A 27,650-nucleotide genomic window follows, 5' to 3' on the forward strand; every position below is an offset into this window, starting at 1 on the left:
ACCTATACATTTGAATCCCGTGTTTATTTTACTTCTGTTCTATCCACGCTTCCCTTCTCCCTGTTCTTTCTTCTTTATCCTCTTCTTCCTTTTCCACTCTTAAAAATTCGTCTTCCCTCATATTTCCTTTCAAACGCTTTCCCACTTCTTTATTTCCGCTCCTTTTCCTCCTCTTCCTCCTCCATCTTCTTTCTCCTTCTCTGCTTTAAGTGACAAGATGGAAACCGGAAAAGAACATGTCACAACACGCCGGAAGTAAAACAGAGAGAGAGAGAGAGAGAGAGAGAGAGAGAGAGAGAGAGAGAGAGAGAGAGAGAGAGAGAGAGAGAGAGAGAGAGAGAGAGAGAGAGAGAGAGAGAGAGAGAGAGAGAGAGAGAGAGAGAGAGAGAGAGAGAGAGAGAGAGAGAGAGAGAGAGAGAGAGAGAGAGAGAGAGAGAGAGAGAGAGAGAGACCCAAGGCAATTCCAACGAGGACATGAAACACTTGAGCTGAATTCTTATAACGCTTCTTCAGGGGCCCCAAGTGGCAGACACGTCAAACCCTCTGAGTGGCCCCAGGTACCCATCGAAGGAGCCGACCTGGACGAGGTAACAAGAGGAGGAGGAAAAGGAGGAAAAAACAAGAATAGGAAAAAAGGGAAGAGGGGGAAAACATAGACAGGAAGAAGGAGGACAAAGAAATAAAAAAAGGGAGAAGGAAGAAACACAGATAAAGGAAGAAGACAAGCGAGATAATTAAAGAACAAGAAAAGGGAAAGCAAATAAAGAAAGAAGAAGCGAAGGGCAAAGAGTAATAGTACCCCTTAAAAGATGATGAAGAAAAGAAGGAAAAAGGAGAGGAGGAGAAAGATAAGGAAAAGGAGGATAAGAAATATGAGATGGCGGTAGCAGCAAGAAGAGGAGGAGGAGGAGAAAGAGGAGGAGGAGGAGGAGGAGGAGCAACACTACTTTAAGAGTAAATCTAGAAACGAGGACATTATATCAGAGGAGAGAAAGAAGAAAGAAGAAAGTGAGGAGAAAGAAAATGGGATCCAAAACGATACTAGAGCCTTAAAGAGAGAGAGAGAGAGAGAGAGAGAGAGAGAGAGAGAGAGAGAGAGAGAGAGAGAGAGAGAGAGAGAGAGAGAGAGAGAGAGAGAGAGAGAGAGAGAGAGAGAGAGAGAGAGAGAGAGAGAGAGAGAGAGAGAGAGAGAGAGAGAGAGAGAGAGAGAGAGAGAGAGAGAGAGAGAGAGAGAGAGAGAGAGAGAGAGAGAGAGAGAGAGAGAGAGAGAGAGAGAGAGAGAGAGAGAGAGAGAGAGAGAGAGAGAGAGAGAGAGGATGGAAACTGGGCGTGGTCGAGACTCGGACTAGGAAGAGGAGGAGGAGGAAAGAGGGAGGAGGAGGGAGAGGAAGGAGTGGGGGAGGAGGAGGTAAGCGCATCTGGCAGCAAATGGAGGTGACAGGGAGGAGAAGGAAGGAGCAACAGGCTGGTGACGTACGTAGGAGGAAAAGAAGGAGGAGGAGGAGAAGGAGGAGGAGGAGGGAGGAAGAGGAGGAAACTATGGAGGAGAAAAAATGGGAAAAGTGGAGGAGCATTGGAACAGGCGGAAATGGAGGAGAAGGAGGAGGAGGAGGAGGAAGTCGAGAAGTAGAGAGAAAAAGAAGAGGAGATGGATATACGGAGACAAGGAAGGCGTTGAGAATGTACATGAAAAGAAGGAAGAAAAAAAAATGAAGAAAACATGAACAAGAAGGAAGAAAATGATACAAAAATAATGTAAGAAAATAAGGAGAAGGAAGAAGAGGAAGAGGAGGATTAAGAAACATTATACTTGCGGATATTACAAAAGATGGACGAGGAAAAAATGAATAAAACATGTCTTCTCTTTCTTTCCATGTTTCTCTATTTTTCCTTCATATTTTTCTTCCTTCCTCCTCTTATACATTTCCTTCCTTTGCCTATTTTCCGGGTCTTCCCATCACTCTCTTTTCCCCTCCTCTTTTCCCATTTTTTCTGTTCTATGTTATATTTTCTTTTATATCTTCCTAGAGTATTTTTTTTTCCTTTAGCACATTCTTCCTCCCACTTCTCTTTTCCCTTCCTTTTTCTGCTTCCCCTTTTTTTCTATTTTCCCTTCTCTGTTCCCTCATCTCCTCCATTTTCTTTTCCCCTTCTTTTTTTCTCATTATTCTGTTTTATATTTTATTTACTTACTTTCATTATCATATTTTTTTTCTCATTTCGCATATTTTTCCTCAACTTCACTTTCCCTTCTCTATATTTTTCTGCTTCTTTCTCTGTTTTCAGCCGTCATATTCATCACTGGTCAGCGTGAGGGCGTAGTGAGCTCCTCTCCTCTCCTCTCCTCTCCTCTCTCTCTCTCTCTCTCTCTCTCTCTCTCTCTCTCTCTTCATCCTTTTCCTTTACCTCCAACTCTTTCCTCTTATGTTTCCTCACTTGTATTTCCCTTTGACTTTTTCCTCCTCATTTCCACTTCCCTTCCTGGAACTTTCTTTGTCGGTCTCTTCTTGATCATGTTCATTATTTTTTTCCCTCGTTTCTCGTTATATGATTTCTCTCTCTCTCTCTCTCTCTCTCTCTCTCTCTCTCTCTCTCTCTAACAACAATAAAAAAAATAGAGCTAAAGGTTACCCGTTAATAGAAATCCCTTCGTGAGAGAGAGAGAGAGAGAGAGAGAGAGAGAGAGAGAGAGAGAGAGAGAGAGAGAGAGAGAGAGAGAGAGAGAGAGAGAGAAAGGAAGGGAAAACGATCGCTATGAATCAGAGAAATAAAGGTGAATATTGCCTCGCACGTGATAAAAGCCATTCACGAGAGCTGCTGAAAGGTGATCACTGGTTGGAGGAGGAGGAAGAGGAGGAGGAGGAGGAGGAGGAGGAGACCTTTTGTGGAATGAGGAAATATATAGGAGTTTAACTTAAGGATATTATGAGAAAATTACAACGATGAATATATATAGTAATGAGAAAATAAATAATACCTATGAGTGGATTGTTGAAGAAATAGGAATGAACAAAGGCAGTAAAAGGCGTTGAGAATGAAAGGAAGAAAAAAGGTAGAATAAACGATAGAGAAAGAAAGGCGAGAAAGAAAATATGCAGGGAAGGAAATCTAGAAAAAGGATGAACGAGCGAAAGGAAGACAGAGAGAAAGAAAGAAAAAATAATAAACATTGAAAAAATTAGGAAAAGGGAAAAGAAAGAAATATGAAGGAAAAGACAAGACAGATGGAAAGAAAACATGATAAGTAAACAAAAAAATTACAAACTATATTAAAGAGAGGAGAGAAAGAAAGAGATGAATTGGCATAGAAAAATATTGACACACAGACTCACACTGACAAATAACTGACAGAGGAAGGAAATATATCAAAAGATAATGGAGATAAACACAGAAACCAGAATAGGATGATAAAACTATATCTATGAAGGAACATAATCATCATCAATAAAAAAAGAAGGAACGAAAAGGGAGAGGGGAAGGATGAAGGAGAGACAGATAAAATAAGGTAGATGACGAAGATGGACAAACAGAGATAAAGATAAATGGACAAAGCGGACGATATGCGTGTAAAAGGGAGAGAAGAAAAAGAGGAAGAAATCAACAAGAGGAAGGGAAGAAAGGACACTAAAAAAAAATGGAGGTGGAAGAGGAGGAAAGTGGAAGGAGATGAGGAAAGAAGAGGAGAGGAAGGAGGGAAGCATGGAAGGCGTATATTGATAAGTGTGTAAAACGGAGAGAAGAAAAAGAGGAAGAGATAAACGAGAGGAAGGAAAGAAAGGACACAAAAAAAAACTGGAGATGGAAGAGGAGGAAATGGAAGGAGATAAGGAAAGAAGAGGAGAGGAAGGAGGGAAACAAGGAAGGCGTGTATTGATAAAAATGGCATAAGAAAAAAAATACAATGAGAAAGGTTGAGGAAAGAAAATAAGGAAAAGAAAATAGAAGGATGATAAAACAAAGAATGGAAGGAAGGAAAGAGGAAGACTGAGAACAGCGAACGAAAGAAAGTAATGAAAATGAGGAAACAGCGAAGGGAAGGAACAGACGAAGAAAAGGAAGGAAAACAGGAGAGAGACAAAAGAACAGAGGAGGAAAAATATAGCAAAAAAGATAGAAGTAGGAGAGAAAGATGAAGATACGGATGAAGGAAAACAGGTAGGATAGAAGACAAAAAGGAAAGAAGGAGGGAAGGAAGGGAAAGGAAGAGAGGCACAAAAGACAGAGGAGGAAAAATAGTTAAAAAGATAGAAGGAAAGTAAGATGAAGATACGGATGTAGGAAGACAGGAAAGATAGAAGACAAGAAGGAAAGGAGGGAAGGAAGGGAGAGGAAGGGAGGGAAAACACGCAAAAGGGAGTGAAGGAGAGAAGGATAAAGAAAGCGAAGGAACCCGTAGGACCCAACCAGGCACAGGACAGCCAAGGACGGCAGGACTCTTGATTTTCTGGGACCCAAGATCAATGCTTTTCCGAAGGACTCTCTCTCTCTCTCTCTCTCTCTCTCTCATATCAGTTCATCCATCTTATCAGTCTGTCTTCCATTATCTTTCATTTCCGATACTCTCTCTCTCTCTCTCATCAGGTCATCCATCTTATCCTTTCTTTCTCTCCCAACTACCTACTAAAAAAAATTGTACATTTTTGCGTTAATATTTATTCTCCATCCTGCATCGATACAAAGAACAGTGAAAATAAAAACATAAAATATTCGCTTTCCTTAATGAGACAAGCCAAAGAAAACGGGCTGGTACTTAAGTGCGGCTGCAGAAAACGCGATCTCATTAAAAAAAGAAAGTGGGGACAACCAAAGGACGAATAGAGAATGGAGGCTTTGAGGGGCAGACTGGCGTAAAGCAGAGAGAGAGAGAGAGAGAGAGAGAGAGAGAGAGAGAGAGAGAGAGAGAGAGAGAGAGAGAGAGAGAGAGAGAGAGAGAGAGAGAGAATGAGAATGAGAAAGCAATATTTACAGCCCCTCTTTCCCATCAGTTTCCCGGCGGCAAGATAGCGATAAACCACCGACACTCTATGGACGGCAAGCCTAACCCTTAACACGCAACCTTCGGCCTTCTAGCGGTGTGGAGGCAAGACCGTGCTATGCCAAAGAGGGTTATGGGGTCGAAAAGCCCGATGATATACAATGAAGATAAACCTCACAGAACAATGCCGTAGAGAAGAGAGAGAAGATCGTCCCATTCCCTTTTCCATACATAATTTACATGGGTTAGATATTGTACGTATGTATGTATGTATGTATGTATGTATGAATATGACCGTTTGTATATATGCATTGGTGAAATTCTCTGTGCGTTTTTATTTATCATGTATGTATGTATGTATGAATTTTTGCGTGAATTGTATTACCATATTAAAAGTGACGGCTTTCATAATAGGATATCTACCAATTATTCCTCCATCCTTCCTAGTAAAGTTTGTATACAGTATTATTTTTAGCCACTAATATGCAAACTCGTAAATGTACTCCATAGGAATTGTTCATATTATCCTCAATTGTCATGATCACTTTGCCAAACATTATAGGTGACCTTCAAACCTGCACTCTACTTATATGGCTCTATGTCTGGAGCGGAGGAAGCGATAAATTCAGTGCTGCCTCCTATATACGTAGAAGCAGCGTTTGAAGTCCAAAACTCGAATGACCTCCCTATTCAGTCACCTCTTGTAGCCATTTTTCATCCAATACTCATTTCCTTCCCTTCAGAGAGATTTGTTTTTGTGAAGTACAAATTCATTCCCTCGACTACCACGCGAACTCCACTAAATCTAACTCTGGCGATATATCGAGAAGAGGAACTGTCTCGACTAATCCATCTGCCTTATATTTATGTTCCAGGTACGTTTACGTTTTTTTCCGCCAATAAACTTACGAGAACACAGAAGCAAGTCAATTTAATCAGCGTTTGTTCCGATTAACGTATTAGCTAAAAGAAAATGAACACAACGGAATGAATTATTAAGAAGTGTACATTTTTTAACTATCAATAAACTTACGGGAATATAAAAGCAGGTCAATTTCATCAGCGTTTGTTACAGTTAACATATTAACTATATATACATGGATATTAGAGAATGATTGAGAGAAGGAATATTTACTGGATACGATTCATGATAGGGAGGAAATTAATGCCATGAAAACAAAACACACTGACGGACGAAAAATAAGGGAAACAAAACACTAAAACTTGAAACGAAATAAAAAGAAAATAATAGCTTGAATGAACTTACTGAACCAACGTCACGAATAAAATGCAAGACACCCAAAATTAAAGGTACTTAAATGTTATATAAATAGATCATCTTAGCCATGAAAGCTTTAGTATTCTCCATACTTAAGGTTACGCCATATTTGACTCGTCTTCTCCGTCTGTCTCTGGTCAAAACTTAATTTACTATCATTAACTTCCTTCCTCCTCAACTTTGGGTTCCTTTCCTCATCCCTTACACTTCCCTGTCCATTACTCTTCTTCCCACGTACACACTGTTCTTCATCTCTTTAATTGAATTGTCTGGTTCATTCTCCTTGCTCACATTTCCTTTGATATTTCTCGTGTTTCCACTGTCCGTTTATTCCATTCATTCCTGATCCGAATAAATGATGAAGCTCAGGAAAGGCATCTAGCCATAAAAAAAATTGCCCAACTATAAAGAATAAACGAAGAAAACATTGAAAAAATTGTATTACGAAATAAAAGCGAAAGAATATGACACGAGATGACAAAAAATCGAGGTAAGAGGATACAGCACAATCTGAAACTAAATAAAAATAAAACGATATGAAACAATAAGAAACTGAAACAAAATTAAACGAACTGAAACTAAATAAAAGTGGAACGATATGGAACGAAATAAAAGTGAAGCGATATGAAAGGATGTGAAACTAAAAAACTGAACCAATCTGAAACTAGATATAACCAAAAACAATATGAATCTAAACAAAAGTGAAACGATATGACACGATCTGAAACAAAAACAAAAACGAAAACAAGTAAAAAAAACTGAAACACACTAAAAAGGTAGAAACATATGAATCTAAACAAAGGTGAAACGATATGACACCATCTGAAACAAAAACAAAGAAACAAAAGAAGTAAAAAAAAATAAACTGAAACACACCAAAGAGATAGAAACATCCGCACAGGCTCATCGTTCCATTACCATAAGACACGAAGCTTCTAAAAGTCGACCCGCGCCCCGCAAACCAATAGGCGAACGACACGTCAGCGAGGCATCCTCCAATTAGCGAGCAATGCCAAGACTCTGCCTAAATAAAACCCACCAACAGACACCGACACACTCACACACAGACACACGAACCCCAGACTAAAAAAAATGAGAAAGTTAAAAAAAAACACATCCACAAATTCACAAAGATAATGAAAATAGAAAAGAAAAATAAGAGTAAAATTGTAAAAGAATAAAATAGATAAACAAAAAAAAATCCACAACAAAAGGGCTGAATTTCGAGGTGGTAAAATTAATCAATGCCTTCTTTTTGCTTTTCTCTTTTTGTTTTAATGAATTTTTGTCGGCTGGTAATTTCGGCGCGTGTGGTAAATAGTCTTCCTTTGTGGTATTCGTGGTTTTACTGGTTTTATTATCATTATTATTATTATTATTATTATTATTATTATTATTATTATTATTATTACTATCATTGTTATTATGGATTGTCTGCCTTTCTCTTTTCAATATCATTTGTGTATCTTCTCTCTCTCTCTCTCTCTCTCTCTCTCTCTCTCTCAGCGATTTTTTTTCTGGCATCGGGAAAAAACTCAATTTTTTTCCAATAATTGTGGGACTAAAGACCTCGTTACCGCCCCATTAAAAGAAATAAGGCTTTCCTAGACCCATTTTTCCTCCTTTCTAATCTCGCTCCACCCCTCCTTTCCACCCCACCTTTCATCCCTTAGTCCCTTCCTTTTTCTGCTTCTTTTTTCACGTTTTCTTCCTCCGCCCTTCCTTTTAAACCCTCACTTAACTCCCTTTTTACCTCCCTCACTCCTCTTTTTTTCCTATACTCATTTCATTCTTCTTCCTATTATTTATCCTGCCTTCCTTTTCACCCCACTTTTCCTTTCCCTTCTTCCTTCTGTTCGTTCTCCTCTCTTCTCGCTCTCTGTACCTCCTTTTCACTCCTAATTTCCTTTCCTTTCTTCCTCGCGTTCATTCCCTTCTTTTCTCCCTCTCTGTCCCTCCTTTCCACCCCTCATTCCCATCTCTTTTTTGATTTTCTTCTTTTATCTTCCTTTCTCAACCATTCCGTCACTACCTGCCCTTCCCATTTTTCTCTCTCCTATTTCTTCAGTCCTTTCTCCCTTTTTTCTTTCCTCCATTCTCTTCCCTTCACTCCTCCCTTTCCTCTCTTCTCCCCCAATTTCCTTTCGTTCATTCTTTTCTTTCCTCCTTCCTTCAGTTTAGGAAAGAAGAAACAAAAGGAGAGATAAGTGAAAGGGTAAAAGGAGAGAGGAGGGAAAAGTGAGGAGAAGGAAAGAGGAAAGTGGAGGAAATAGTAAAGGAGAAGGAAAGAGGAAAGAGCAGGAACTAGTAAGGGAGAAGGAAAGAGGAAAGAGGAGGAAATAGTAGAGAAGAAGGAAGAGGAAAGAGGAAATAGTAAAGGAGAAGGAAAGAGGAAAGAGGAGGAAATAGTAAGGGAGAAGGAAAGAGGAAAGAGGAGGAAATAGTAGAGGAGAAGGAAGAGGAAAGAGGAGGAAATAGTAAAGGATAAGGAAAGAGGAAAGAGGAGGAAATAGTAGAGGAGAAGGAAGAGGAAAGAGGAGGAAATAGTAAGGGAGAAGGAAAGAGGAAAGAGGAGGAAATAGTAAGGGAGAAGGAAAGAGGAAAGAGGAGGAAATAGTAAGGGAGAAGGAAGAGGAAAGAGGAGGTAATAGTAAAGGAGAAGGAAAGAGGAAAGAGGAGGAAATAGTAAAGGAGAAGGAAAGAGGAAAGAGGAGGAAATAGTAAGGGAGAAGGAAGAGGAAAGAGGAGGAAATAGTAAAGGAGAAGGAAAGAGGAAAGAGGAGGAAATAGTAAAGGATAAGGAAAGAGGAAAGAGGAGGAAATAGTAAGGGAGAAGGAAAGAGGAAAGAGGAGGAAATAGTAAGGGAGAAGGAAGAGGAAAGAGGAGGAAATAGTAAGGGAGAAGGAAAGAGGAAAGAGGAGGAAATAGTAAGGGAGAAGGAAGAGGAAAGAGGAGGAAATAGTAAAGGATAAGGAAAGAGGAAAGAGGAGGAAATAGTAAAGGATAAGGAAAGAGGAAAGAGGAGGAAATAGTAAGGGAGAAGGAAAGAGGAAAGAGGAGGAAATAGTAAGGGAGAAGGAAGAGGAAAGAGGAGGAAATAGTAAAGGAGAAGGAAAGAGGAAAGAGGAAGAAATAGTAAAGGAGAAGGAAAGAGGAAAGAGGAGGAAATAGTAAAGGAGAAGGAAAGAGGAAAGAGGAGGAAATAGTAAAGGATAAGGAAAGAGGAAAGAGGAGGAAATAGTAAGGAAAGAGGAAAGAGGAGGAATTAGTAAGGGAGAAGGAAGAGGAAAGAGGAGGAAATAGTAAAGGAGAAGGAAAGAGGAAAGAGGAGGAAATAGTAAAGGAGAAGGAAAGAGGAAAGAGGAGGAAATAGTAAGGGAGAAGGAAGAGGAAAGAGGAGGAAATAGTAAAGGAGAAGGAAAGAGGAAAGAGGAGGAAATAGTAAGGGAGAAGGAAGAGGAAAGAGGAGGAAATAGTAAAGGAGAAGGAAAGAGGAAAGAGGAGGAAAGAGGAGAAGGAAAGAGGAAAGAGGAGGAAATAGTAAGGAGAAGGAAAGGAAAGAGGAGGAAATAGTAAGGAGAAGGAAAGAGGAAAGAGGAGGAAATAGTAAAGGAGAAGGAAAGAGGAAAGAGGAGGAAATAGTAAAGGAGAAGGAAAGAGGAGGAAATAGTAAAGGAGAAGGAAAGAGGAAAGAGGAGGAAATAGTAAGGGAGAAGGAAAGAGGAAAGAGGAGGAAATAGTAAAGGAGAAGGAAAGAGGAAAGAGGAGGAAATAGTAAAGGAGAAGGAAAGAGGAAAGAGGAGGAAATAGTAAAGGAGAAGGAAAGAGGAGGAAATAGTAAAGGAGAAGGAAAGAGGAAAGAGGAGGAAATAGTAAAGGAGAAGGAAAGAGGAAAGAGGAGGAAATAGTAAAGGAGAAGGAAAGAGGAGGAAATAGTAAAGGAGAAGGAAAGAGGAAAGAGGAGGAAATAGGTAAGGGAAAATAAAAGGTAAGAGAAGGAAAGAGAAAAAGGAAATAGGAGAGGAAGAAAAGGAAAGAGGAAGCAAGAGGAGGAAGAGGAGGGAGGTTACGTAAAGTCTGTTTGGTGTGAGAGGAAAAAGAGGATTCGTGAGTCATCTTCAAGAGGCACAAGGAGAAGATTTTCCTTTGACTTTATTCTCTCTCTCTCTCTCTCTCTCTCTCTAAGCTTCCACACAGCATCATCCATAATGCAAACACACACACACACACACACACACACACACACACACACACACACACACACACACACAGAGACACACACACACAATATCCCTGAGGCCTTCTTGACATCAAACAAACCACACAGACACACACACACACACACACACACACACACACACACACACACACACACACACATGGGTCACGTTGGTATTTACAGAGCAAAATGACAAAATCCTTACTGGTCTATTTTCTCAAAGTAAATTCGCTGACGTCAAACAACGCCCGTACATTCTTACCTGTCAAGCATTACGTTAATTGCAATACACCTTTACGCTTATACTAATTACCTATATTCACTCTTTTATTTGCTTATGAATTTAGGTTAGCCGTTTTAGAGTAATTTCGTTTGGGTTATCGCACTTTATATTATTATTTTTTACTAAACATGTCTTCCTCAACCGTCTCTTCCTTCCCTTTCCATTATCTTCTCTCCATTTATATCTCCATCCTTCTTCTACTTTCCCATATATAACAGTGTCTCAATCTCCCTTCTATCCTTCATTTTATCTACATTCTTCCCGTTCATCTGTCCGTTCTGCTTTTCTTCCTTTTCTTCTTTCTGTTTCCCCTTTGTTTTTGTTTTCTTCTACACAGATTGTACTAACTCTTGCTCTATCGGTATATTTCCTCCCCCTCTACACACACACACACACACACACACACACACACACACACACACACACACACATATACCCACATGATTTTTTAATATAATAAAGAAACATATTTGATTTCCACACCATCACAATAACTCCATCCTTATCCAACACCACACCCACACGCACACAAACCAACACACACACACACACACACACACACACACATACATCATCCCCACCCCACCCCCGTCACACACCCATATATGTCCGAGCTTTTTAATAAATTCTACAAACATATTTGATATCCACACCGGCACAATTATTTACAGAGTTTCCATACGGGCTTTAAATCACACGCATAACCATCGGACACAAAAATTACGGGAGGGAAAAAAACGTTGCTCGGATACGTTGTGAGTCATGTTTTTTTTCCTCCCTACTACTCTTAATTCTATACATTTTCCTCTTACCTTTGACCGCCGCAATGCCTTAGAAATGAGCATGGAATAAAGAACGAGGGATGGGTAGCGGAGACTGGAGGGAAGATGTGGGAAGGAAGGAGGGGAAGGGATGGAGAGAGATGGAAAATGAATGAAGGAGAGGGAGGGTCGGAGTGGGAGGGAAGGAGAGGAAGGGATGGAGGGAGGTGAAGGAAGGATGGAGGGAAGGGAAGGAGAGGAAGGGAAGGAAAGCAAGAGTGGGAGGGAAGGGAGGGATGGAGGGGAAGGGATGGAGAGAGACGGAAAATGGATGAAGGAAAGGGAGGGTCGGAGTGGGAGGGAAGGAGAGGAAGGGATAGAGAAAGGTGAAAGAAGGATACAGGGAAGGGAGGGAAGGAGAGGAAGGGAAGGAAAACAAGGAGGGAGGAAGGAAGGAAGGATGAAGGAAGACAAAGAATGGAAATGGGAGGGAAGGAGAGGAGGGAAGAAGGGAGGGAGGGAGAGAGGTGAAGGAGAGAGAGAGAGAGAGAGAGAGAGAGAGAGAGAGAGAGAGAGAGAGAGAGAGAGAGAGAGAGAGAGAGAGAGAGAGAGAGAGAGAGAGAGAGAGAGAGAGAGAGAGAGAGAGAGACTATAAAGGTCAAACGAATGGAAATGAGGGATAGAATAGGGGAAGGGAGATGAAAAGAGAGGGAGGAAGGAAGGCATAAGTGAAGAATTAAAATGGCATGCAGACAAAATGAAAGAAGGAAGGGATGAATGAGGGCGGGAGAGGAAAAGGGAGATGGACAGATGGAGAAAAAAAAGAAAGAGGGACGGCAGGGGAAGGAAGGAGAGCGGAAAGGGCAGAGAGATGGAAAACGGGGAGGAAGAAAAGGCGAAATGGACGAATGAAGGGATATAAGAGAAGGGACGGATCGAGGGGGAGAGAGGGAAGGAAAGGAGGAAGATATGAACTGCAAAAAGGAAATAAAAAGAAATTAATGGAAGAGGGGAGAAAAAAGAGAGGGAAGAGGGAGAGAGGATGGGAAAAGGAAAAAGAGAGAAGGAGAATGGAAAGGACAGATGTACAGAAAGAAAGAAAAAGGAAGGAAGGGAAGAAAAGGGAGAGAGGAAAGAGAGAGTGGGAAGAGGGAAAAAGTACATATGGTTGGAAATATCATCAGAAAGGCAGAGAAAAATGGATGACTGGAGGGAAATAAAAGGAAGAGTGAAGGAAGGAGAGGGATGATGGGAGAGAGGGGAAGAGGGAAGAGAGAAGAAGGAAGGAGGGAGAATGGGAGGGAATTAAGGAGGGGAGACGCAGGGAGAACGGAAAGGGCAGATGGACGGATGGGCGAGTGGAGTTATATAAAAGGAATCTAGGGAGGGAAGGGGGAAGAGAAAGGGAGGGAGAGGGGAGGTGGGGAGATAGAGAGAGGGAAGGGGACGAGGGCCTACCTTACCGCACGACCGTTCAGGTGAGAAGGGGGAGCGAGGGTGCACGTGAGGGACAACTTACCTGTAAAGAGAAAAAATAATTATTAATATCACGTGTGCAGCTAGAGCAAAAAATAAAAAGTTAATTAACTGTAAATTAATTAATCATACACAAATATTAATTAGTTTCGACAATTTTTGAGCGGTTATTATCAAATTTATTCTATTAATTACAATCATTGACGTTAATGACTTCGAATTTTCCATCTGTAGAGGAGAGATAAAAAGAAAATCATAGGAAAAGTCATTGATAATACTGAAGCTACTGTTACTACTACTACTACTACTACCAATACTACTACTACTACTACTACCACTACTACTACTATTAAAGAAACACTACCACCAACACTACTACAATAATTACTAAAACAACTACCCCTAATAGTAGTAGAAGTAGTAGTAGTAGTAGTAGTAGTAGTAGTAGTAGTAGTAGTAGTAAAAATAATAATAATAATAATAATAATAATAATAATAATAATAATAATAATAATAATAATAATAATAATAATAATAATAATAATAATAATAATAATAATAATAATAATGATAACGGCAAACAATAATGAAAAACAGTCACTTTAATTTCACGTTTTGATGAATAGTTTTTGGTGTTGTTTCAGTTTAATGCATTTTTACTTTTTTTTTCTGCTAACTCGCTCACTCTCGCCTCTTTAGCATTTATATTGCCGAAATTCAACTTATTCACATGTTTTCCAGAGAGAGAGAGAGAGAGAGAGAGAGAGAGAGAGAGAGAGAGAGAGAGAGAGAGAGAGAGAGAGAGAGAGAGAGAGAGAGAGAGAGAGAGAGAGAGAGAGAGAGAGAGAGAGAGAGAGAGAGAGAGAGAGAGAGAGAGAGAGAGAGTGTGGGAGTAAGAAGAAAATGAAAGGGAGGAAAAACAAGTGAAGGGAACCGGAAATGGAGGAAATGGAAGAAAGGAAGAGGGAGGGAGGGAAAGAGGGAGGGAGGGAGGGAGGAAGCGGGTGGGAGGGGGAGCAAAGTCAAAAGGGCACTGCATTAGAATGGATAAAAGTCGAAAAAAGAGAAAAAGGAAGGTAAACAAGATGAGGAGGAGGAAGAAGAGGAAGACAGAGAGGAAGAGGAGAAGAAAGAGCTGGAATAGGAGGAGAAAGAGGAAAAGAAAGAAAAAAAGAAACATGAAAAATCAAAATGAAAGAGGAGGAAGAGAAGGGTAAGGAGTGCAGGCGAAAAGGAAGAGGAGGAAGAGGGGAGCGAAATGGAGAGGAAGAGAAGAAGGAAAAGCTGGAAGAGGAGGAGAAAGAGGAAGAGGAAAAAAAAAGAAACATGAGAACCAAAATGAAAGAGGAGGAAGAGGTGGGTGAAGAGTGCAGACGCAAAGGAAGAGGAGGAAGAAGGGAGCGAGATGAGAGGAGGAATGATGAGAGGTTAGGAGAAAAAGAGGAAGGGGAAGAAGAAAGGACTGAAAATATGACACACACACACACACACACACACACACACACACACACACACACACACACACACACACACACACACACTCATAAATACAGGGAAAACAAGAACAAAAACACAAAAACAAAGAACAAGCTTGTACGGAAGAGCAATCAAGCAATATTTTTCCCTCTCTACTTTTTACGAGACAGAAAATTGTGAACAGAATGAATATTGCGAAAATAATGGATATTGCGTCATTTTCCAAAGGGTACCGGGAGCGAAAAACCGTGTGTGTGTGTGTGTGTGTGTGTGTGTGTGTGTGTGTGTGTGTGTGTGTGTGTGTGTGTGTGTAAAAAAGACAAAAAAAGTGACATTGGGTCCGTGTGTGTACGTGTGTGTGTGTGTGTGTGTGTGTGTGTGTGTGTGTGTGTGTGTGTGTGTGTGTGTGTGTGTGTGTGTGTGTGTGTGTGTGTGTGTGTGTGTGTGTGTGTGTGTGTGGTTGGTTGTATGAAAGGGAGGGGAAATTGGAACAAGAATGGCGTGGGAAAAGAGAGAGAGAGAGAGAGAGAGAGAGAGAGAGAGAGAGAGAGAGAGAGAGAGAGAGAGAGAGAGAGAGAGAGAGAGAGAATAATAAAAAACAATCCTCACAAACGTCAAACACCAGACTATACCATCTCTAAAAAAAAAAGTTATACATAGATCGAGGTTATGTATATGGAGGTGAGATACAAGTGAGTGAGGTATGGACCAGCCCAGACAGGTAAATGGGTACAGGTGTGTTTTAGGAGCAGCGAGTAGCGGGCTTTTTTTATTACTGTTTCCTTTTTTGTGCCCTTGAGTTGTCTCCTTTGTAAAAAAAAAAAAAAAAAAAAAAAAATGGCCGCCAATTAAGGTGTTCCAGGTGTGGACGCCATGCCCTCCGTGACTAGGGTTTCCGCCACACTGACTCTCTTTGCTCCGCCTCGCCCGGACTGTCATGCGAAGAGATAAGTCGAGATTTTGTTCATTTCCACACCTTTTCTCTCTATTTGCGTACACGCTCGTCGTAGTATTGTTTTTGTTTTCTTCAAGCTTGTGTAATCTGACTAAAGTTCATGTGTATCGGTGGACTCGTTTCATTTATTTATTTATTTTACAAGAATAATCAACATACTATTATATATATCATTTATGTATCTTGTGTAATCTTGTAGAATTTGATGTGCATCGCTCGCCTCCATCAATTATTAAGTTATGTTTATTTTACTTTCAAGAAAAAAAAACATAAGCACATTACATGCATTTCCTTTAAAGAAAAACAATAATAAAGCTGCTTCGAGGGTATTATGAGATTAGAAAAAATATATGTACCGAGTATTATCTGAGTTTATATATTAATACGTTTCTTTAACATTGTATATGCTTATCTCAGGTATCTGAAGTTTAATCATTTCAGGAATAAAAATACAACTTGGTCTTGTGACAAACAACAAAGGGATTAGGGAGCGAAGGTCATGACTTTTGATATACTTAATACGACTACTTGTAAGGGCGTCTGGCCGCTTGTAGTCTCCTTAAATTCCTGTGTATATATGTATAATATTTTGTATTAAACCAGAAGTTTCACCATCACAAAACATAACATTACGAGGTCAGGACACAAAACAGTTTCCATTTTTTATTATCTGTTCATGCATAAAATATAACGCGGCAAGCCAAGTCCAGCATGATGGATTACTCTGGATGATGTCACGAGTATTGGAGTTGTAATTACTCAAAACTCTTTCACATTGTTTTAACAAGTATTTCCTGGAATGGCCACAAAACGTAATCAATTGGAGTGTTCGTTTATGTCTAATAGTGAAGAATTAAGTATTTTCACAGATCATAATTTCAAAGTGTAGGAAAGAAGTGCATTTTAGAGAGGTGAAAATATATAAAGGATTATTTTTATAAGTATGTTTTCAGAACAGACAATAAGTTTTAACTTTCTAAAGGAAGTCGAAAGTTAAGAGGGTTCCAAAGTGAGAAGAAAGGGTTGCTATGAAGGAATGTAATCTATTGCCGAGAGAGAATGAGAGAGAATCATTGTTTTCGAAAGTTGGGGAGTGTGTGTGTGTGTGTGTGTGTGTGTGTGTGTGTGTGTGTGTGTGTGTGTGTGTGTGTGTGTGTGTGTGTGTGTGTGTGTGTGTGTGTGTGTGTGTGTGTGTGTGTGTGTGTGTGTGTGTGTGTGTGTGTGTGTGTGTGTGTGTGTCTGTGTGTGTGTGTGTGTGTGTGTGTGTGTGTGATGGCGATATAAATATGGAAATGAGAGTTTTGTTGTTGTTTTGCCACATTGGCGGAGAAAATGGAGTCAGCGAGGCATTAAGAGCAACGTGAGGGGGAGAGAGAGAGAGAGAGAGAGAGAGAGAGAGAGAGAGAGAGAGAGAGAGAGAGAGAGAGAGAGAGAGAGAGAGAGAGAGAGAGAGAGAGAGAGAGAGAGAGAGAGAGAGAGAGAGAGAGAGAAACATTAGACATTACAAGGGAAGCATCTGCTACGCATTTTCTCGCTGCGCTACATTTAATACATTTTATTGCGTCAGAAATAATGCGAATCTTACCTTTCTTTTATTATTTCTCAGACATTTTACGCTTGTCTAGTATTATCATTTCCTTATGCATAACTCTTTTGATGATGCTTCTTTTAATATCGCTGCAAATTTTATATACAATTTTATTTTATTGATTTAGGTACAAGTCTAATTTTATACTCCTCTCTCTCTCTCTCTCTCTCTCTCTCTCTTTACCAACGTGAACAAAATGGATGAGCAGGTAAACTTCCGTATAATTATCGACCTGACACATCACACCTGCGTGGAGAGAGAGAGAGAGAGAGAGAGAGAGAGAGAGAGAGAGAGAGAGAGAGAGAGAGAGAGAGAGAGAGAGAGAGAGAGAGAGAGAGCAAAGACCAGAATGCTTGCCTACTCAGTTCAAACACGGGCGGAAGCAAAGTTTACGTAAGATGTCGGCAGGTTGCGGTTGGGTACTAACACGCTCTCTATATAGACCGACACACACACCTCAGTGACCTTACACACACACACACACACACACACACACACAAACACACACACACACACGGAAAGTAGGACAAATATACGTGTTTACTCCCAGTTCCAGACCTGTCCTCGTATGAATTCAAGGCTCAGAGGAAAAAAATACATCCCGCCATATGGCAACGCTGGGCGGGGCGGAAGGTTGCCATGACTCGCTGGATTAGTGACGTGCGGGCAATGATAACTCTATGGTTCATAATATTTGTTGTTCCTATCAGCCTTTCGTATCAATAAACACACACACACACACACACACACACACACACACACACACACACACACACACACACACACACACACACAGCTTTTCACCTTAACGTTTTTAGAGGCTTTTCGAATGTAATAATTTGCTTTTTTTGTTACTGAATAAGCAAATCAAAACTATTGGTAGTAATGGTAATGGAGGTAATATAAATAATAATAATAATAATAATAATAATAATAATAATAATAATAATAATAATAATAATAATAATAATAATGGTAATAATAACAACAACAACAGTATCAAGAACAGCGTCACTCACCTTTGCCTGCCTTCCGGGGATCTACGACTTTTTTCCCTGCCAGTTCGTTGTCATGCAAAAGTTGGATTTAGTGGTAACATGCCATCTTACTTTTCTACTACACCAAGCTACTGAATCTCTCTCTCTCTCTCTCTCTCTCTCTCTCTCCACATGTACACGCATGTAAAAAAGCTTCTTTAATCAACAACGACGGTAAAAAACACACGTGGCCACAAGCCTGCCTCTCCCTCACGACTACAGACTATCCTGGCATGGTTTTCAACACGGAAACTCCATTTACAACTGTGACACGCATTATAATTTCACAACCGACCTTTCCATTTACTCACATATTTCCGTTTATTCATACCTAACGTTACATAACTGACACCCACTTTTACATAGAAGCGATTCTGTATCCACGCGAAGTAGATTGTTTACACACCCTCTTCATTTACATATAGCACCTCATTTACACATCTGACACCCTATTTTGCACATGTCACCCTCATTTACACATCTGACACCCTATTTTGCACATGTCACTCTCATTTACACATCTGACACCCTATTTTGCACATGTCACCCTCATTTACACACCTGACACCCAATTTTGCACATCTGTCACCCTCATTTACACATCTGACACCCTATTTTGCACATTTGTCACCCTCATTTACACACCTGACACCCTATTTTGCACATGTCACTCATTTACACGTAAGTTTGCATATCTCACACCCTCATTTACATATGTCAACTTTTTATACACATCTTGCATTCTACGTACACACCTGGCACTTATTTACACATTTGAAGCCCTCATTTTCACGACTCACACCCTCATTTACACACCTGACACACACACATTTCCACATTTGACGCCCTCATTTACACACCAAACACACACATCTGACATACTCATTTATACGATTCACATCCTCATTTACACATCTGACGCACTCATTTACACATATGACACCCGGATTTACACATCTGAAGCTCCTTTATACACATGGAACAAGGCAGATACACCTGACCTACCATTCACACTGTCACTTCCTTCACACACCTGATGCTTAATTTACACACCTGAGCACCCACCACACACCTGCGTCACCTCGTTATATGCAGGACACATCAATACCATCCTTGGCCGTAACTCAACACCTGTGACTCTCTCTCTCTCTCTCTCTCTCTCTCTCTCTCTCTCGTACATATATCTCCCCCTACACACACACACACACACACACAGATTTGGGCTTCAATTACATGCACGAGTGGTCCATTACACATCTGAGATTCCTAGGCAGATCCAACGTCCGATTACATGAGCACACGCACAAACACATACACACACACACACACACACACACACACACACACACACACACACACACACACACAGGTAATCCCTCGCCGCATCACAATACCTGTAGCTTAATTAACCGAACGCACACACTGAATAGCTACACCCGCGCTCACAAATTAGTTCCGTCGTAAAAATGCACCTTGGAATGCCACAAAGATCTCGCGGACAAAGGCGATGGTCGTGTTGGCCGTAATTGCGAGCTATTTATATTTATCTTCCATCGCGCCATGACCCGTGTCGGGGGAACACAGCGACGATGGGAAATAAAGGCGAGGAAAAGGCAAATACTCAATATGCAAATGGCTCACCCGCACGAGCGTTCTCTATGCAAATGTGTCGCTTCACCATGCAAATACGTCAGGTTAATATGTATTTTATGAGTGCTGAACGAGTGTGGCGGTCGAAGGTGTGAAGGGACGGGAGCTGGACGTGAAGAAACAAAAGGCAAGGCAGATTTAAGTGTTTGGGTCGACGAAACAACATTTTTGCAACAAGCATTAGCGGCTGCTTAGTGAGCCGTGGACGAACATGGCTGGCGAAGGAGTGTGATTATGACTATCGGTGAACGCATTACACTGATGCTTTGAAGAGTTAAGGTGTAGCAGTCTCGGTTGCCTTTGTAATATTAAAAAGTCATTTCCTCCAAAAAGTGTCGGTTACCTTAAACTTTCAAAACTCGAGGTGTGGCTGCAATGTAACTTTGGTATCTAAGTTACTTCTTGATTACTGAAACTCCTGACCGCCTCACTGATTATGGATTAATACTAAACACACTTTTTCTCCTCATAATTCACTCCTTAATATCTTTTTCCACACACTCCTCACAATATACCTTTACATTTACAATATCGGGGCTTCTTCCATTAGCGACAAAAAAAGAACCTCAGGCGTTGGAAGTACAAAGGGAGCGTGAGAAGTGAGGGCGATACACGCAGGTAACCAGGAACAAGCGAGGCGCGTTCAGACACACCGTTACCCCCAAGCAAAGCAATATCGGCTCCACTCTGAGTGATATGCAACAGAAAGTAAGCGGTGACTAGAAGGGAATCGACGCTGGGAACTGTGATTGGGTTTGTATCGTTTTCTCATTACTTTACAATCCAAGGTAGGAGTCACTTTCTTGGCTGACCATCCTAGGTGAGTCAGCCATGAACAGGTGTTTCCCGGCCAGACGGCAAGACACGCCTCTGACTCATAAAGGTGTACCTGTGTTCGTGTCTTGATTGCGTGTGTACCTGGGGTTTTGAACAGGTAACACACACACACACACACACACACACACACACACACACACACACACACACACACACACACACACGTACTAATTGATCACAAATCCAGTTACATATCTAGACAAGTAACGTAATATTAACATGAAGAAGTAAGACCAATTATTATTAAAAATGTAGCTCTCAAAGTAAAAATTAAATAAAAATAAAGTAACACACACACACACACACACACACACACACACACACACACACACACACACAGAAACACTAAGCTCTTACACATGCACTTGAGGCAAACACGTATGTACATAAAATATACATCGAGAAAACACATCCACACACCAGAGTTTGCAGGCGGCCACCAGTGTTGTTAGTGTACACATTCCCGAGGCATTAGTCATACACAAAATACAGGGCGAGGTGCGGTAAGCATGCAGGTGATAAATTCTTTACTTATTCTGGATTTATACCTGGAGCGAGGCAAAGAAAGAGGAAGGTGAAGGGAGGGAGGAAAAGCGCAGGAAAGGAAGCAAGACGTGGCAACATATTTTCTTGGTATGTCGGCCTTAGAGAGAGAGAGAGAGAGAGAGAGAGAGAGAGAGAGAGAGAGAGAGAGAGAGAGAGAGAGAGAGAGAGAGAGACGGAAGGAAGGAGTGAAGGTAGAGGGGACACAGGTAAGGGGGTCACCTGTCGTGGTGGTGGTGGTGGTGGTCGTAGCAGGATCAATACTACCTTTTGTCCCTTGTAGTACGTTAGTGGCGGGTACTCTCTCCAACACACACACACACACACACACACACACGAGCGCGCACAGATACACACACACACACACACACACACACACACACACACACACACACTCACCTCGGAATCTTCGGCCGTCTTCTCCGCCTTCTGCTCTTCCTTCTTCTCTTTGAGTGCTTTGACCAGTTTCCACTTGCTGCCTGCTCCCCGCAGTGGAGGCTTGACCTTCCCCACTGTGGCCTGGGCTCCACCCTCGGCGGTGGCTCCCCCCTCCCCTCCCGCTTCCTTAGCTTTGTTTTCCTCCCCCTCCGCATCCTTTTCCGGGACGGGCTCGTCCTCGGGCACAGGGCTCAGGGCTTTAGGAGCGTGTAATATCTCCGGGACGGGCTTGGGCACCTCGGGCGGGGGCTCGGGCGGTAGCTCCTGCCGCACCTCGAAGGGTTCGATGGGCACCTCGGACAGCGTGTCACCGACCGGACCCAAGTCGGAGTCGCGCGCGAGATCATCTGTGAGGCGCAGGGGTTCCCTTGGAGACTTCTGGCCGCAGGGAGACACTTCTGGGGCGACGAAGACTTGCTGCGGCGCCTCCGCCACAATGGCCTGAGGCAAATCTACCGGGGGCACGGGCAAGGACCGGCGAGGTTTCTGAGGAGCTTGCGGCTCCTCGACGGGTGATGTTTCCTTCGCTACTGCACCCAAGTCATCGTCCTCGTCTTCGTCCAGGTCCTCCCCAGGTGAGTCTGGTCCTGAAGTCTCTCCGGAAGAACCGTCGTCAGAGTCAATGCGTGGCCGCATGACCGGTGGCGTCCGTCGAGCCTTGGCAGCGGCGTCTTGCTGGGAGTCCCGACGTTCATCGCCTTGATATACAGTGACGCCGATATCTTCAGAGCCTTTGGCGGCGGCGCTGGGGAAAGCCGCTGCTGCTGCTGCTGCTGCTGCTTCTGTGGGAGGCGCCGCTCCGACGGAGGGAGCAACAGCTGCGGAGAAGGCGGGAGCCGGCTCAGAGCCCGGCACGTGCTCACTTGCCTCGGAGACTTTGCCCTGCAGTTCGCACAGTACGACGTTCATGAAGCGGCGGACGCGGTCGTCTGGGGTGACGGGGTAACACTCCTCCAGCTCGGGCTCCCGCCACTGGTCAGCCTCCATCAGCTCCAGTTTCCGCAGCTCGTATCGGTACCACTCGTCGTCAGAGTCAATAGAGTCCTCGGTGCTCTGCCTCCGGGAGGAGCCACGGGACATGCGGAAGCTTCGCACGGAGCGGTTGTCATCCTCCTCTGAGTGTGGCCTCGTGCCCGGCAGGACGAGGCGGTAGTCCTTGCTAGCCTCGGGCGGTGAGCGGCGGGTGTGTTCTCGGCCGCGAGATGGCGTCCCTTCGAGACCGAGAGACTCGCTCACAGACGTGTCGCTGTCGCCCGCCTCGCCTGACACGCTGATGTCAATGTTCTTGTTAACAAGTGGCTGCTGCAGGAGAGCGGCGGCGGCGGCGGCGGGGGTTGAACCCAGCTCCGGGGACGCCCCCGCCGCCCCGATCTTGCTGAAGCTAGGGGCGGGCGCTTCCCCGTTTTTTGACTGAAGGAAGCCAGAGATGATGGGGAAGTTGGGATCGAAGTAGTTGAAGGCAGTGTTGGAGGTGGTGAGGGTGGGTTCTGGGGGAATCTGGGAGAAGGGTTGCTGAGCCTGGCCAGGAAAGGGTGGGGCGTCACGAGGGAGGTGTGGGGCGTTATAGGTCGGTGCTGGGGGACAAGTACCACCAGCGGGAAGGGTCTCCTGGCCGCTCATGGGAAAATTTACGTTCGGTGGAATGTTCACGTCTTGGAGCAGCTGGTGGGCGGGTTGGTCGCCGGTTGGCTGCTGCTCCAGGGTTGTATCGCGCGTCAGGTCACTGATGTTGTTGTTGACCTGCTTTAATTCATTGGTGGCCAGACCGTCTGTGGGGAACGGCTCTGGTACTGTAATGTCAGACGGCGGGGCTCCTGGACCCACCGGAGGCCGGTCTGAGATCTGCGGCGGAAGCTCGCCTGGGGGCAGTGGACTCAGCATTTGGTGGTTACTGGGAGGACGAGAGCCACTGTCAGAGCCGCTACTGCTGGCGCGCGTCGCTTCCTCGGAGCCGCTCTGGTCATCGGAGTGGGCCGAGGAGGAGTGTCTCTGACGGTATTTGCCGAGCGCGCGTGACACAGCGAACTCGCGTCTTCCTCCCACTCGGGAGGATCCCGAAGGCTGCTTGGCGTCCGCGTCCTTCTCTCGGCTGTCTGACCGCTTCAGCTCCCCCATGGTTGGAAATAAGTTTTCGGCGTCCTGCAAAACATCTTCGGTGGTGTCTGAAATTTGTTCCTCCGTCTTGGGCGGTGACTCCACCGGTGTGCCCGCCGTAGCGGTGGCCACCTGGGCCAAGTTTTCTTTGCTGCTGCTGGTGGAGCTGTATTTCTTAGTTTGCCTCATGGTAGGAAAGAGGCCGTCGGCAGCAGCGGTGGTCGTCTCGGACAGGAGGCTGCTGTTGTCGCTGTCGTCATCCCAGATGGTTCGGTGCGGGATGGGGCGGCTGATATCCATGTCTGACTGTTCAGAATCCGAAAGAGACCTGAGGGAGAGGCTGCTGCCGCGCCGTCGCGTTTTCTGTAGAAAACCCGACATGGTGGACATAAGGGAACTGCGTTTCTTTTCCTTCCTTCGCCCTAGTGTCGTCACCTGGTAGTCCTTCTGCTTGAGCTCTTCTTCGTGGAGTGGCCGCGATGGGAGGCTGTGAGAGCGAGTCCTCTTTCCCATCAGATCGATGTTAGGAATCATCTTTGACATGCTGTTTAGAGCGGACTTGACGCTGGCGCCACGCCGTACCTTCTTGCGCTCTTCGTGGACTGGAACCGATGGCTTGATTGGCACTGTTTCCTGCGTGATGCTGATGTAGCCGGCCTGGGATACCAGCACGTGGCTGTTATCGTAGAAGGTCTGGGTGGGTTGCGAGTCTTGCACTAGCTGCCGGTGTTCCTGTGCATTCTGGGGACTGTACCCCTTAAGATTGAGTTCCAGGTGAATTTGTCTTTCTGTCTTGGCGTCAGTCCACTGCTGTGACCGTGAATAATCAGTGTGTGAGGAGGGCACAGCCTGCGTGTGGCGGCGCGAGCTGTGGTAGCGGTCGTAACGGCTTCGAGAACGGGGGGTCGGCGAGGTGCCTTGAGGGACACCTTCAGTTGCCGCTGCCGACGACAGAATGTTTTCCATATCCCTCAAGGAGCCCGACAAATCCTCGCTCTTGAGTAGGGGGGACTCCACCACGCTGGAAACAGGGCGGTACCGGTCTTTAGGAGGATAGGTGTTCATATAGGAGTCAGGTGAATCGTATGGCAGATCACGCAACATGGGCTGCGATGGGTCATAGCCGTACATCTGCTTGTAGCCGGCGGTGCCCTTTCCACCATCCTCCATGGGCACGTACCTGCTGACGATGTGGGACGAGGTGGTGGCAGCTGAGTAGGGCGGTGGTTGGCCGTAGGATGGTTGGTACTTATACTTCATGGTGTCCTTGCTTCCCGGCCCCGATGAGGGATAAAAGCTTGAGGAGGACGAGTACGAGGAGATAGAATCTGAGCTGTCGGCGCCGAAGCTGTGGCGGTTCTCGGAGCGTCCAGAATCAAGATCAGATAAGTGGTCGAATCTCCGGGTGTGCTGACCCACAAACTTGAGCTCCCCGGCCGCGTTCAGGTAGGCCGGGGCTGAGTACTTAGGTTCGTTGATGTAGGGCGAGGGCGGATACTGCTGCTGCTGCAGCTGCTGGGGCTTCCCCGGGTAGGGCCGGTCAAGGCCAGGTGAAATGGAGAGATTGGAAGCGTAAGTGTCGGACAGCGAGGTGTTGGTCAGCAGCGAGGAGGAGGCCACGCTGGAGCGTGAGCCGCTATAGTAGTGTGAGTAGGTACTCGCGGTGGGCGCGGGCGGCGGCGGCGGCGCTGAGGAGCTCATCAACACGTCCTCAAAGAGCATTTCCTTGGTCTTGGCACTGGCCCGCGTGATGGGGTCTGCCGTGAGGGCATAGATGCTGTAAGAGCTAAAGGTGTCTTCTTCGAAGTTCCCGCTGCTTTTCCTAGTCTTGGTCCCGGCTTTGCGGGGGCTGAGGGTAAGATAGCCTGAGGGAATGTTGGCGGAGGCGGAGGCTGACGCGCCGGAAGATGGCAGGCCCGGACTAATAAAGGCGAGTCGCGGGTCAGCCTTTTCGGCAGAAAGCGCCGTGTTTACAATGTCCGGCTTCGACGTTGATATGTGTAAAAAGGAACTCGTTGTGGCGGGCTGCACCACCTCCTCCGGGATGGGCGATGCGGTGAACGCCTTCGTTTGGCCGGCCAGCGTGCCCAGCCGGAACTGGTCGTTGAGGGAGACGGAGAGCGAGGCGGAGGGGAAGCTGGCCGGCGTCGTTGTGGCGGCGATAAGCATGGCGGCTGAGGAAGCGGACGGCAGGTAGAGATCCTCCAGCCGCTCGGTTCGGTCAGTTTTGTAGGGCGACGCTCGTCGGACGGGCCGAGGGCTTGTGGGACTCTTTTCGATGCTCGAGGAAGTGCTCATGCTGCTGCTCAAGGTGGAGATGCCCGAGTCGTACTTGCCCAGCTCGGAGTACCGGATGGGTGAGGGACTCTTGACCGTCCTGGGAGACTTGGGACTCTTAGGACTCTTGGGACTTTTGGGGCTCATGAGGCGAGGTGTAGCCCTGGGGCTGTGACCCAGGTCCTTGGCCACGAAGGAGGGTGTGGAGGGCCTTTTCCCGCCAGATCCGGGCTCCAAGGCGGTGGGGGTGAGGGAGGTCTTCTTGGTTCGTGGCGTGGCATCTTTGGGGCTGCCAGAGCGCGGGGAGCAAATGTAGCCATCCTGCCGAGTTCTAGAGGTTCCGAAGGGCGAGGAGGACCTCATTTTGTCACTGGTGGCCGGGAAGAAGGTGGGAGAGGAGGTGCCCAGGGGCTTGTCACCCGCCACAAGAGGGTCCGGAGTCTTGCGACCCATCATGCTGAAGTCTGTCATCCCGAGGGCGTCCTTGGCGGCGCCCGCGGTGGGCTCCGTTAGGGTGAGAGGTGAGGGCACTTTGGCATGAGTGCTGTGGCGGGGAGAGCCCATCGCCGAGCTCACTGACTTCAGCCCGAGGGCCGCCATGATCTCAGAGTCCGTGGCGTTGCTGTCGGTAGAGAGCTGGGAGTTGGGGCGGCTGCGCTGGGACTCGCTCACCCGCGGGCCAAGATTCCAGTCCTCGATGTTTGAGTCAAGATACAATTGGCGAAGCTTGACGTCTACAACCGACTCCGCCATTTTGTTGTCCACCTGTTGGGTGAGGGTGGCGGTGGCGGTGGCGGTGGCTGCGGCTGCTGCGGAAGTGCTGGCCGCGATCTCTGGTTTAGGAGGAGGTCTGGGGGAGGTGGAGGTAGGTGAGGCCAATTTGGGAGACGATGAAATTAATCTTTCCCTTAAGTCGCGCAGGTTCTGTGAGTCCTTAAGCAGCTTGGCGCTGAGAGCGTCTAGTTCCTTCAGCTTCCCGAGCGCCACTTTGTCTAGAGTGGTGAATTTTCTCAGTTCCTGCAGGTCGTGCTCGCTGATGCACGTACTCTCGCCGCGATAGTCTTTGTAATCATCCGACGTGTACACTTCATCCTTTTCGTTCTCCTTCTCGCGTTCCTTTTCCTTCTTCCTAGGGTCGAGAGCGTCCGTGTCCTTCTCAACGTCGTCCAAGTTCCATATCCTTGCCAGTTCCTGGTCGGCAGCCTCGGGCACCTGTGACAGGTTGTCGCGGTGTGCATTGTTCAGGCTTCGGTAAAACGCTTCGTCTGGAAGGCGATTCTCAGCGTTGTCGTCGGTCGGAGCACCGGTGGCGGCAGGGGCTGTACCAGCTGCGGCAGCGGCTGCAACTGCTACGGCAGCAGCGGTGGGGTCGACGGGGAGCGCCGGGTCCTCTTTCTCCGCCAGGAGAGCCTGAAGGTCAAAGGCAGTATAGAACTCAAGGAGCTGCGCGATAACGGCCTGTTGCTCGTACAAAAGGATTTCCAGCTTCTCCAGCCGCTCCCACATCTTGACGTACTCTTGGGACAGCATGTCGAGGGCGCGCCAGGCGTAACGTAGCTCCGTCTCCAGAACGTTGAGGCGCGTCCCTAGTCGCTCCATGTAGTCTCCCAGTAGAGTCTCCATGCTGGCCAGGTACGACCCCGGCCCCGCGCCCACGCCCGCCCCAAGCCCCGCCCCGGACCCACCCAGGGCAGCAGACTTAACGCCTTTCAGGCCGTCCATCTCCTCTGGGTCAGTTTATTGCGGCGGACAGGACCCAGG

At 45.4% G+C, this 27,650-nt stretch overlaps 1 protein-coding gene across 5 annotated transcripts in view; it reads right to left on the bottom strand.

The window, feature by feature from the left end:
- The window catches only part of LOC126996134 (uncharacterized), a 230,932-nt gene that overhangs the window by 104,954 nt on the left and 98,328 nt on the right, over positions 1-27,650 (bottom strand). For all 5 annotated transcript variants that reach the window (XM_050856342.1, XM_050856344.1, XM_050856341.1 and 2 more), the window contains exon 2: positions 21,480-27,650. This exon is cut by the window's right edge and continues 212 nt beyond it. In XM_050856342.1, the coding sequence (XP_050712299.1) occupies positions 21,480-27,611 (6,132 nt within the window). In that variant the 5' untranslated portion in view covers positions 27,612-27,650. The remainder of the gene's footprint in view (positions 1-21,479) is intronic.

Source organism: Eriocheir sinensis, chromosome 9 (assembly GCF_024679095.1).
Source record: "Eriocheir sinensis breed Jianghai 21 chromosome 9, ASM2467909v1, whole genome shotgun sequence".
In the NCBI taxonomy this organism is placed as follows: domain Eukaryota; kingdom Metazoa; phylum Arthropoda; class Malacostraca; order Decapoda; family Varunidae; genus Eriocheir; species Eriocheir sinensis.